The sequence below is a fragment of the Polyodon spathula genome, chromosome 9, assembly GCF_017654505.1.
Source record: "Polyodon spathula isolate WHYD16114869_AA chromosome 9, ASM1765450v1, whole genome shotgun sequence".
Taxonomy (NCBI): domain Eukaryota; kingdom Metazoa; phylum Chordata; class Actinopteri; order Acipenseriformes; family Polyodontidae; genus Polyodon; species Polyodon spathula.
The window spans coordinates 51250208-51263777 of NC_054542.1; the positions used below are offsets into that span (position 1 = coordinate 51250208).

The 13570-nt window shown below is 40.0% G+C and overlaps 1 protein-coding gene across 1 annotated transcript in view; it reads right to left on the reverse strand.

Annotated features, from left to right (window-relative positions):
• LOC121321118 (von Willebrand factor A domain-containing protein 3B-like) overlaps positions 1 to 13570 on the reverse strand; it is a 94808-nt gene that overhangs the window by 35548 nt on the left and 45690 nt on the right. The window contains exons 28-33 of the mRNA XM_041260021.1: positions 11646 to 11764; positions 10623 to 10673; positions 9639 to 9846; positions 5638 to 5758; positions 1544 to 1668; positions 3 to 140 (exon numbers count right to left, since the gene is read on the reverse strand). Of these exons, the coding sequence (XP_041115955.1) occupies positions 3 to 140; positions 1544 to 1668; positions 5638 to 5758; positions 9639 to 9846; positions 10623 to 10673; positions 11646 to 11764 (762 nt within the window). The remainder of the gene's footprint in view (positions 1 to 2; positions 141 to 1543; positions 1669 to 5637; positions 5759 to 9638; positions 9847 to 10622; positions 10674 to 11645; positions 11765 to 13570) is intronic.

Sequence of the window (13570 nt, forward strand, 5' to 3'; positions counted from 1 at the left end):
ACTTGTTTGTTGTTGTATTTCAGAACCATGTAGAATTTATCTGTTGATTTGCCTCGTTGTGGGGTTGCTATAACAATACCAGGGACATAGCACTCTCCGGCACAGTCAGTCCCACTTCGAACAAATACAAAATCTCCAACCTGAGGAAAGCAACAGAGGACCTCAAATTAGAGCTCCCAGAGGGTCCTGCTCAAACTGACTTTCACCTGAAATCAAAATAAAGTCTTATCAAGGCCTAATTATTGCAATCACTTGTATTGTGCTCTTTTGCTCGTCAAAGTGTGGAGAGACTGTTTGAGTGGAATAGAGGGCTTTTTAAAAGGCAGGCGTTGTTATGAACTGTCTTTACAAGGGCTCTGGAATAGAGGGCTCTTTAAAAGGCAGGCATTGTTATGAACTGTCTTTACAAGGGCTCTGGAATAGAGGGCTCTTTAAAAGGCAGGCGTTGTTATGGACTGTCTTTACAAGGGCTCACACCACTGCTGGTCAGTTATGCACCTTGATCATTAGAATAATTCTAGGCAGATGTCTCTATTTTCACAATGTATCTATAGGGACTATCATTCTGACTCAAAACACAATGTTTGTGCACATAATCAGTCCAAGGAAATAGTAAACTTGGCAGAAAGGCACTTTCTGTGTATTTGTTCATGAGCCCAAGTTAGGAATTCATGTCATGATGTTAAAGTTATAATTGTAACATACAGCTCTGGCCCAAAGGTTTGCATCCGCCTAGACTTCTCTACTTGTGCTTCACAAAGTGGAATGAAAGCTGCTGAATAATATTACGTTAACATATTGAATTACACACCGCAGCTTTTTAGTTTTCCATATAGTTAGGAAAAACTAACAAACACTTTAAAATGTGACATTTCGAAATCTAACATGAAATACTGTACTACTATTATGGCTTCCGGTAGACTTTTGCGATATCATTTTGTAGTTTCTTTGATTGTATGATGTTAAATATAATATATATATATATATTATATGTTATATATATATATATATATATATATATATTTTTTTTTTTTTTTCAAAAAAAAAAAAAAATTTGTCTCAATCCTAAAATTCTAGGTGATGAAATACTTTTGGCCATAGCTGTACATATAATTAGACAGCAATTTGTTTTTTTTATTTTTTTTTATGTATAGTCTTTTGATATTTACAATAAATATAGTATTGCAGGTACTAATCTGTATGTTTTCTACACCAGTACGTTGTCAGTGTATTTGTGTGTTTTCTACACCAGTACGTTGTCAGTGTATTTGTGTGTTTTCTACACCAGTACGTTGTCAGTGTATTTGTGTGTTTTCTACACCAGTATGTTGTCAGTGTATTTGTATGTTTTCTACACCAGCATGTTGTCAGTGTATTTGTATGTTTTCTGCACCAGCACAGATCAGATCCAAGCTGGTAAATCTCCTGCTTCTACTGATGATACAGAACTGAAGAGAGGAGCATGGCCAGAAGATGCTGCCTGGCGTAGTATACGGGCAGTCAGACCCACATTCGAGTGGTATCATGCTGTCTAGGTGCTTACCTGCAGTGGTGGGCAAGGGAGAGCACCTCCAATGGGAATCAGAAGCCCTAGTGGTGTAATCTGGGTATCTCCATTGCTGAAACTAACAATAGCCTTTTTGGAGCCAATGCATTTTGTCACTGTACCTGAAAACAAACATATTCAATTAATAGTTTTTTTATCTTTTTTTTCTGACAAACCATAAATGAACGAATCCTACAAAAAATAATAATAAAATGTGACCACACATTCGTAATATCACAACATTTCAGAGTGGTTCAGCTTTCCAGAATAATTTCAAAAACTCATTTTCGAGATTTACGATTATACTGTATTTACCCTATGATCGTAAATCTCCAAAAACTACTCGCTTCTAAATCCTTTGTAGTCATCTTTGTATTACTTTAGTATAAATACATGTTAACTTGGATTCATATGTTGTTTTTTTCTGACTTTATGTGAACGAAAAGACACACATTTGCCTATTTTCCCATTAGAAATAGTGATATTTTGAAATATCACTGTCCTGGTCACAAAAGCAAAGTTTGTGGGGAATAATAGCCATTTTCTATACTTTTGAGGCATAAGCAATTAGGAAATAACACTTACTACCCAGGAACAAAAAAAATAAAAAAAAATTATTACAGTGTTATAAAACAAATAATGAAATATTGAAATGTTGCCTGAAATACGGGAAATGCTGAATTGTTGAATATTTTTTATGACCCTTTTAAAGACATTCTATTTTCACCATCAGTGAATTATCAGACAAAATAAAAACATAAACACATTTAAAACTAACAGCAGGCATGTGAAATGTTCCTTTATTTTACTGGACAGAGGAATCTTTAGCAGAAACGTTGCTGATGCAGCTGGAGTCTTTTTCTTTGAAGACATTTTAAAGTAATTGTACAGCTCTATGCAGTGTGTGTTTAGTGGTGTTATTTTGTTTTATGGTGTAGTGGTGTTATTTTGTTGTGGTGTAGTGGTGTTATTTTGTTTTGTGGTGTAGTGGTGTTATTTTGTTTTGTGGTGTAGTGGTGTTATTTTGTTTTGTGGTGCAGTGGTGTTATTTTGTTTTGTGGTGCAGTAGTGTTATTTTGTTTTGTGGTGCAGTGGCGTTATTTTGTTTTGTGGTGCAGTGGTGTTATTTTGTTTTGTGGTACAGTGGCGTTATTTTGTTTGTGGTGTAGTGGTGTTATTTTGTTTTGTGGTACAGTGGTGTTATTTTGTTTTGTGGTACAGTGGTGTTATTTTGTTTTGTGGTGTAGTGGTGTTATTTTCTTTTGTGGTACAATGGTGTTATTTTGTTTTGTAGTGTAGTGGTGTTATTTTGTTTTGTGGTGCAGTGGTGTTATTTTGTTTTGTGGTACAGTGGTGTTATTTTGTTTTGTGGTGCAGTGGTGTTATTTTGTTTTGTGGTACAGTGATGTTATTTTGTTTTGTGGTGCAGTGGTGTTATTTTGTTTTGTGGTGCAGTGGTGTTATTTTGTTTTGTGGTACAGTGGTGTTATTTTGTTTTGTGGTACAGTGGTGTTATTTTGTTTTGTGGTGCAGTGGTGTTATTTTGTTTTGTGGTACAGTGGTGTTATTTTGTTTTGTGGTACAGTGGTGTTATTTTGTTTTGTGGTACAGTGGTGTTATTTTGTTTTGTGGTACAGTGGTGTTATTTTGTTTTGTGGTGCAGTGGTGTTATTTTGTTTTGTGGTACAGTGGTGTTATTTTGTTTTGTGGTACAGTGGCGTTATTTTGTTTTGTGGTACAGTGGTGTTATTTTGTTTTGTGGTACAGTGGTGTTATTTTGTTTTGTGGTACAGTGGTGTTATTTTGTTTTGTGGTACAGTGGTGTTATTTTGTTTTGTGGTACAGTGGTGTTATTTTGTTTTGTGGTGTAGTGGTGTTATTTTGTTTTGTGGTGCAGTGGTGTTATTTTGTTTTGTGGTACAGTGGTGTTATTTTGTTTTGTGGTGTAGTGGTGTTATTTTGTTTTGTGGTACAGTGGTGTTATTTTGTTTTGTGGTACAGTGGTGTTATTTTGTTTTGTGGTGTAGTGGTGTTATTTTGTTTTGTGGTACAGTGGTGTTATTTTGTTTTGTGGTACAGTGGTGTTATTTTGTTTTGTGGTACAGTGGTGTTATTTTGTTTTGTGGTACAGTGGTGTTATTTTGTTTTGTGGTACAGTGGTGTTATTTTGTTTTGTGGTACAGTGGTGTTATTTTGTTTTGTGGTACAGTGGTGTTATTTTGTTTTGTGGTACAGTGGTGTTATTTTGTTTTGTGGTGCAGTGGTGTTATTTTGTTTTGTGGTACAGTGGTGTTATTTTGTTTTGTGGTACAGTGGTGTTATTTTGTTTTGTGGTACAGTGGCGTTATTTTGTTTTGTGGTACAGTGGTGTTATTTTGTTTTGTGGTACAGTGGTGTTATTTTGTTTTGTGGTACAGTGGTGTTATTTTGTTTTGTGGTGCAGTGGTGTTATTTTGTTTTGTGGTACAGTGGTGTTATTTTGTTTTGTGGTGCAGTGGTGTTATTTTGTTTTGTGGTACAGTGGTGTTATTTTGTTTTGTGGTACAGTGGTGTTATTTTGTTTTGTGGTGCAGTGGTGTTATTTTGTTTTGTGGTGCAGTGGTGTTATTTTGTTTTGTGGTACAGTGGTGTTATTTTGTTTTGTGGTACAGTGGTGTTATTTTGTTTTGTGGTGTAGTGGTGTTATTTTGTTTTGTGGTACAGTGGTGTTATTTTGTTTTGTGGTACAGTGGTGTTATTTTGTTTTGTGGTACAGTGGTGTTATTTTGTTTTGTGGTGTAGTGGTGTTATTTTGTTTTGTGGTACAGTGGTGTTATTTTGTTTTGTGGTACAGTGGTGTTATTTTGTTTTGTGGTGTAGTGGTGTTATTTTGTTTTGTGGTACAGTGGTGTTATTTTGTTTTGTGGTACAGTGGTACTGCACAGGATATTTCTCACTTGATGTGTTTTGAGCTGCATTTTTTTCTTTTTCATTTCTTGCATTGTTATAGTCAACCTATAAATTCCCTGGATCTGTGATTACTTTTTTTTTCCTCATTTCAAAAGCAAGGTGCGTCAACATTAATCTGATCTATAAAAGGGAGATGGTGCTCTATTATTTAGAACAATGTATTTGTGTTTAGTAAAATGCAAGATGCTGTAAATAAATCTTCTAAATGTAAGACTAGATTGCTGAGTATGAAATCATACATTTAATTTATTGGTCACTCTCAATGCAATGAGGTCTGCTGTTCGCCAGTTTCATATCAGTACGGAGAGTTGTATTTTAAATGCTACCTCACCTCTGACTCATGGGGTTAAGTCCCTCCCATACATGTAGGAGTCTGGCACTTCAGCTGTATCATTTTAATGGACTTCACTGTTAATGTGCAGGGTGAGAAAAAATTTCATTACACCGTTTATCACCAAGTGTGTGTTAATGTGCAGGGTGAGAAAAAATTTCATCACACCGTTTATCACCAAGTGTGTGTTAATGTGCAGGGTGAGAAAAAATTTCATCACACCATTTATCACCAAGTGTGTGTTAATGTGCAGGGTGAGAAAAAATTTCATCACACCATTTATCACCAAGTGTGTTAATGTGCAGGGTGAGAAACGTATTTCATCAAGCCGTGAAAGCTCAGCGAATAAGATAATTTATAATAAGAAGACTGCCCAATTTTTTTACCCCCGAGAACTGACGGTTCAGTGGGCGTCCTCCGATCCCACGACCGAGCCAGCTTCCTCTTTTACACCCAGGAACTCGAGAGTGGATGTCAGCGAGCTACTGGCCTCTGGAGGACAAAGGCCAGCCCTGCAGGTGTCCACTCTGAGCTCACTGGGCGCCTGGCCAGCAGGGTTCGCTGCAGCACGATGAGGAGAAACAGTCTCTGCTAGTTTTGCCTCCCTAACCCATGGGAGTGCCAGAGCCTATGAGACACTCCCTTCTGAGTCACAAGCGAAGACTGGCAACTCCACATGGCCATGCTTTACCAGGTGAGCCACATGAGGACCCAACACTGGCTATTTTAATATACCAGACACACCACTGAGTTTTGTAATTATGATGCTATATGCTTTTATTTGAAAGGAGATCATAATAATAGTCATTACCTGGGTAATAAAAGCCATCCGCCTCTGCCCTGGCAATGGCCCGCTGGCCTCTTAGTGTGTCCAGGACCCTTTTCTCTCCTGCACTGGCTCTGAACACATTGCTGCCTTGGATCTTTTCTTCCTGTACAAACAGGGAGAATACAATCATCTTTACAGCATGTTGAACAGAAAGCCGAAGGGATGTGAACCCATTACTATGAAAGATCACATTTCACCTTGCAGCTTTCCTGGTCTAGCTAAGCATCGGAAAGTGGATTTTATACAAAGAAGTGCCTGGATTATTAAAACTTGTTAAGGTATACATACAGGAGGAACCCTACATTTCAATTCTACACTTTATGATGCAGTGTGCATGTTGCACAATCCCATCTTCTGTCTTCACACTGAAGAATGTTAGTTTTCCTCAGCCAGCAGTATTGTCAGCAATCTAAGTGATATTTGCTGAGCTTTGAGCACTTGGAGTGGTGGTCATGTGACTTGGGCTGAAATCACAAAGTCTCATTTTCACTATGGGAAACTTTTATAAGGGCTGTTTCATGACAGGGTTTTCAGGTCAGGAATTTTGTCCACAAACCTTAACAAAAGGAACGTTAACTGCTTGGGGGGTGCTTGTGATCCCCAGGCTAAACGAACAGCAGTTAGATTAAATATCTGTTTCAGGTCCATTTGAGTGACCCTGAACGAACTAAAACAAGCATGACTCTTCAGCCATGTGCAAGAGGCTTGCCTTCTTAACACTAAAACAAGCATGACTCTTCAGCCATGTGCAAGAGGCTTGCTTTCTTAACACTAAAACGAGCATGACTCTTCAGCCATGTGCAAGAGGCTTGCTTTCTTAACACTAAAACGAGCATGACTCTTCAGCCATGTGCAAGAGGCTTGCTTTCTTAACACTAAAACGAGCATGACTCTTCAGCCATGTGCAAGAGGCTTGCTTTCTTAACACTCAGTGCAGGTTAAAAGCAGTGAGATGAGTCTGTCTGTCTGTCTGTCTGTCTGTCGCACTTATCATTTATCTACAGAACCGCTTATCCAGTTATGATGAAGCTTAAAAAAGGATATTCTTTTACACAACCTATTAAGAATCTGCAGTTATATGGACATGCATATTTTACAGGTAAGAGCTCATTCAATCAGCTGACAACTGACACATGGTTTGGATTGAAAGCTATTGAGAGTATCAGAATGCAATGCTACATGTTTATACAGTGCTTGTTTTCGTAGTCTTGCTCTAATTTTGTATTTGCAGCGTGGCAGGGGATGTCATATTATTTATTATTACTTTATTATTATTATTATTATTATTATTATTATTATTATTATTATTATTATTAAACATGCAGTTTTGTTAGGTTAGGTTTGTTAAACAATATTGTTAGTGTCCACTCATGGAAAATCCATCCTGTATCTTAAAGAACAATAAGATATATAATATTTGTATATACTATAATAAAGCACATCAGCATAGTAAGAGTCTGAAGCACATCAGCACAGTAAGAGTATGAAGCACATCAGCACAGTAAGAGTATGAAGCACATCAGCACAGTAAGAGTCTGAAGGACATCAGCACAGTAAGAGTATGAAGCACTTCAGCACAGTAAGAGTATGAAGCACTTCAGAACAGTAAGAGTATGAAGCACATCAGCACAGTAAGAGTATGAAGCACATCAGCACAGTAAGAGTATGAAGCACATCAGCACAGTAAGAGTATGAAGCACATCAGCACAGTAAGAGTCTGAAGCACATCAGCACAGTAAGAGTATGAAGCACATCAGCACAGTAAGAGTATGAAGCACATCAGCACAGTAAGAGTATGAAGCACATCAGCACAGTAAGAGTATGAAGCACATCAGCACAGTAAGAGTATGAAGCACATCAGCACAGTAAGAGTATGAAGCACATCAGCACAGTAAGAGTATGAAGCACATCAGCACAGTCAGTTTGAAGTACATCAGCACAGTAAGAGTCTGAAGCACAGGCACAGTAAGAGTCTGAAGCACATCAGCACATTAACACATGACTGCCACAGTTAGGGATCTAAGTTTTAATATCTTAATCCAGTGATGACTGTGTGGGGTTTTGCTTCATATTTGATTTCAAAGCACACCACAGTCATTTGGTAATACTTATGATTCCTCCAGGCTCTCAGGCAGACCACGGTTACGGCAGGTTAGGGATCTGTTTATTTGGGTTCCTCCAGGCTCTCAGGCAGACCACGGTTACGGCAGGTTAGGGATCTGTTTATTTGGGTTCCTCCAGGCTCTCAGGCAGACCACGGTTACGGCAGGTTAGGGATCTGTTTATTTGGGTTCCTCCAGGCTCTCAGGCAGACCACGGTTACGGCAGGTTAGGGATCTGTTTATTTGGGTTCCTCCAGGCTCTCAGGCAGACCACGGTTACGGCAGGTTAGGGATCTGTTTATTTGGGTTCCTCCAGGCTCTCAGGCAGACCACGGTTACGGCAGGTTAGGGATCTGTTTATTTGGGTTCCTCCAGGCTCTCAGGCAGACCACGGTTACGGCAGGTTAGGGATCTGTTTATTTGGGTTCCTCCAGGCTCTCAGGCAGACCACGGTTACGGCAGGTTAGGGATCTGTTTATTTGGGTTCCTCCAGGCTCTCAGGCAGACCACGGTTACGGCAGGTTAGGGATCTGTTTATTTGGGTTCCTCCAGGCTCTCAGGCAGACCACGGTTACGGCAGGTTAGGGATCTGTTTATTTGGGTTCCTCCAGGCTCTCAGGCAGACCACGGTTACGGCAGGTTAGGGATCTGTTTATTTGGGTTCCTCCAGGCTCTCAGGCAGACCACGGTTACGGCAGGTTAGGGATCTGTTTATTTGGGTTCCTCCAGGCTCTCAGGCAGACCACGGTTACGGCAGGTTAGGGATCTGTTTATTTGGGTTCCTCCAGGCTCTCAGGCAGACCACGGTTACGGCAGGTTAGGGATCTGTTTATTCCTCTAATCCTTGTATTTTGCTAAAGTAGCTTGAATGAAATGTTCAGCATTTTTCCTTCCTGTCCTTTTATCTTTGCATGATGTGGAAGATGATGTGTTGAATTGTGTTGTGTGTGTGTCGAGTCCCTTTTATCTTTGCATGATGACGAGGATGTGCTGAATTGTATTGTGTTCGTGAGTCCCTTTTATCTTTGCATGACGAGGATGATGTTGTGTTGAATTGTATTGTGTGTATCGAGCCACTTTTATCTTTGCATGATGATGAGGATGTTGTGTTGAATTGTATTGTGTGTGTTGGGTCCCTTTTATCTTTGCATGATGACGATGATGCTGTATTGAATTGTATTGTGTGTGTGTCGAGTCCCTTTGCATGATGAGGATGATGTTGTGTTGAATTGTATTGTGTGTGTGTCGGATCCCTGTTATCTTTGCATGACGATGATGAGGATGTTGTGTTGAATTGTATTGTGTGTGTCGGATCCCTTTTATCTTTGCATGATGATGAGGATGTTGTGTTGAATTGTATTGTGTGTATCGAGCCACTTTTATCTTTGCATGATGATGAGTATGTTGTGTTGAATTGTATTGTGTGTGCCGGGTCCCTTTTATCTTTGCATGACGATGATGAGGATGTTGTATTGTGTGTGTCGAGTCCCTTTTATCTTTGCATGATGATGAGGATATTGTGTTGAATTGTATTGTGTGTGTCGAGTCCCTTTGCATGATGATGAGTATGTTGTGTTGAATTGTATTGTGTGTGCCGGGTCCCTTTTATCTTTGCATGACGATGATGAGGATGTTGTGTTGAATTGTATTGTGTGTTTTAAGTCCTTTCTAGCCCAAGTTCAGGAGTAGCTCTTGAGATGTAGTTGCCAAACTCACTATAACACATGTGACACAGGCTAGGCCAGAAACGTCTCTTGTAAATAACACACAGTAGCTACTAGTAGCTATTACCGGTTAACACAAGAAGAATCTACTGTGTTCAGCAATATTACAAGCTCTACCGATTCAGTGGCTAAGGACAGTAACATGCCATGTACTCACGGCTGTGTTGCCCTCTTGAGATTGTGAGTGCGTTTCCAGTGCTAGGTTTTGTAAGTCTGAGGCCTGCTGAAGATACGCCTGCCCAGTCTCTATCTCCCCCTCCAGCACAGACAGGCTCTCCTCGGGAATCGGCCAGCCCAGCCTGTCCAGAGCCTGAAGCAGAGCTTCCTTGTGTTCTTTGAAGGGAACTGGCTCAGTGCTATCAAACCTAGAGGAGGAACACAGTTAAACCAGGCATTGCATTGACATGATCGCTTTCAACACAATCTGCTTCACTGTGTCGCGCTGTGATCCAGACAGACATAGTCCTGGAACTACTGTGCTTATAGCAGTGGAAGTGTAGGAGAGACAAGAAAGAACAAACATGTGACCTATATTTACTGTGTGTGTGTGTGTGTCTATATATATATATATATATATATATATATATATATATATATATATATATATATCAATATTATATATATATAGCCTATTATAGGGATATAGTAATTTAGATTAAATATATATCTGTATATATATGTAGCTCATTTCATAGGGTTACCTAAGTATACATAGTGTATTGAAGAGGCTTGTACACATTCAACAACCTCAATCTGCTAAACAGCTGTGCGTAAAAAGGGGTCAAATTCAATAAACTTCAGGGATAGAAACGAGACTCCAGTTCCACAGACGTTTGATCCATTCCTGGCTTTACTATAAGTCTAATAAGATGCACCTGAGCTTGTTACCTACACACTGTGGCTAATCAAGCTGGGGCTAATCACATGGAATGTGTGAAATGGATACTTTCCTCCTGCACTTTTAAGCTTGGAAAACCCCTGAATTCATACAGTGAATGTGATGAATAAGCTCCATATCTGCTCAGCTTATTCCATTCGTTTCTGTTATTCTGAAATGCAGACACGTTGCAGAGTTGCCCTCAGATATTATTCATGCGTTGGTTGATTTGTAACAATACGATGCACAACGATGATCACATACTTATCTCTTTCTTCTTGGGTTAAAGCTCTCCACACAATTCCATTAAGACGTCTTGTGAAAGAAAACAGAAAAGCCTGTTATTGATGAGTTTTAGTGCTGTTCTAATATGATGAATACATATCATTCTTACTCTGACATGTGATTTCAAGCTGTTTTTTATGTATGAGTCACACTCCTGTGGCCCATCCTTGAATTAGCATTAATATATCTTTACACTTGACCTGTGTGCCCTTATACACGTTTACCAGGGTATCTTTGCACTTTTTCCATGGCTCTGCTATACCATTCCCATAGCGCCCCCTGGTTTATCACACCTAGCCATTCTGTGCCATGCTGTTACTGTGCTTTATTACACATTGCTATGTGTTTCTGTAGGGCACTTGTATAAGGTGTGGCTGTTAATGCATGTACACAGCAACAGCTCTACAGTCTTCACCCCAATCTGGACTAACTGGGGTTTCTGAATGCGTTTTTCAGACGACACACTAAATCAATGTGATCTTGTTTAACTGCAAACTCATTGCGTAAAGGTGTGCTGGTAAAGCATAGTAAAGAGCAGTAAAGTGAAATCACGGTAAAGCACCCACATGCATCGTATACAACATATACACACTGTAAAGCATCGTGAAAACAATGGTTAACCTTTGCAAAGCAGGAGCAACACTGTACATCCCATGAGAATGGGAAAAGTGCATCCCATCAGCAAAATGACTGTGGTAAAGTACTGGAACCCATTAATCCTGCAGCAATACACTGCTCTGTAACCCTGACGTGATCATTATATAACCCAGTGAAGTGGTGTGTGTGCTGTTGTCAATGATACAAATATAACCCAGTGAAGTGGTGTGTGTGCTGTTGTCAACAGTACAAGTATAACCCAGTGAAGTGGTGTGTGTGCTGTTGTCAGTGGGGCTTTGTTTTTGTTGTTTTTCTTTGTTTGCTTGTCTGTTTTTTTGGTTCTTTGTTGTAAGAGTGTAAAAAGTTTCATATTGAAATGCAGATTCCGAGATTCCGCAGATTCACCTTTCATAGGCTTTCAGAGCCTGCTTCAGCTTCTCTTTGTAAACTTCCAGGTTCACAGCCTGGGGATTAACCAGCGTGATCCGTGTCTTGCTGTTACTTACATGGGCCAACGGTAAAATCTAAGAATATAAAAATATAAGAACAGATGCTTGAATTACTGGGGTTTTACAGTAATATCAATCGTGTGAATAGCACATCGGGCAAGAGAGCACAGGACAGGGTGCCAGGGGGCAATGTGTGAACATAAAGAACATAGAACATAAGAAAGTTTACAAACGAGAGGAGGCCATTCGGACCATCTTGCTCGTTTGGTTGTTAGTAGCTTATTGATCCCAAAATCTCATCAAGCAGCTTCTTGAAGGATCCCAGGGTGTCAGCTTCAACAACATTACTGGGGAGTTGATTCCAGACCCTCACAATTCTCTGTGTAAAAAAGTGTCTCCTATTTTTCTGTTCTGAATGCCCCTTTTTCTAAACTCCATTTGTGACCCCTGGTCCTTGTTTCTTTTTTCAGGCTGAAAAAGTCCCTTGCGTCGACACTGTCAATACCTTTTAGAATTTTGAATGCTTGAATCAGGTCGCCACGTAGTCTTCTTTTGTTCAAGACTGAACAGATTCAATTCTTTTAGCCTGTCTGCAATGACATGCCTTTTAAGCCCGGAATAATTCTGGTCGCTCTTCTTTGCACTCTTTCTAGAGCAGCAATATCTTTTTTATAGCGAGGTGACCAGAACTGCACACAATATTCAAGATGAGGTCTTACAAGTGCATTGGACAGGACAGGACAGGGTGCCAGGGGGCAGTGTGGATAACAAGAGCACAGGACAGGACAGGACAGGACAGGGTGCCAGGGGGCAGTGTGGATAACAAGAGCACGGGACAGAACAGGCTGCCAGGGGGCAGTGTGGATAACAAGAGCACAGGACAGGACAGGGTGCCAGGGGCAGTGTGATAACAAGAGCACGGGACAGGACAGGATGCCAGGGGGCAGTGTGGATAACAAGAGCACAGGACAGGACAGGGTGCCAGGGGGCAGTGTGGATAACAAGAGCACAGGACAGGACAGAGTGCCAGGGACAGTGTGATAACAAGAGCACACAACAGGCCAGGATGCCAGGGGGCAGTGTGGATAACAAGAGCACAGAACAGGACAGGACAGAGTGCCAGGGGCAGTGTGATAACAAGAGCGCATAACAAGACAGGATGCCAGGGGGCAGTGTGGATAACAACAGCACAGGACAGGACAGGACAGGATGCCAGGGGGCAGTGTGGATAACAGAGGTGTCGAATAATCGAAAATTGGATAATCACTGTGTGTTTTTATTTGCTGTTTTACTTGAAAAGGTTGTAATATAGGCTCTGTAGCATGGAAAATGTATGTAAAACTAGACATTTCAAACTCAAATCAAGCCATAGTATAGGCCAATGGAACAATATAACTTCCTGAAAATGGTTATTGTATTGCAGGACGGTAAAGATCTCGAAACAGCCTTATTCAGAATCTTCCTTCCGATTATAGTTGGTTGTACTGATTCCTGGTAACCACAACATGATTATTATTATTATTAATTATTATTATTATTTGTACTCTCTCTGGACACACAGCCACACGTTGATTTCAAATCCGGACCCAAGTGATGTGGTTGCATGCAATAGAGGCAGTAGGGTAGAAAGTGCTGTAAATCAAACTCCTACCCTCAATTATCAAATAACAAGTATCCGAGCTGAGTTATGGAGTCATCTATTTACATAAATCAAACTGTAGCACATTTTGAACTGATAATTTTATCAGTTTTGTTTTCCACTATGTTTTCTCTCACGATTCACTGAAGTGCTATATCCAATAAATTCTACAAATGCAAGGTGTTTCTTCAACAGACTGAAGGGGGGTGACCCGCTCAATTAATTCATTAAAGCCCTTGCAT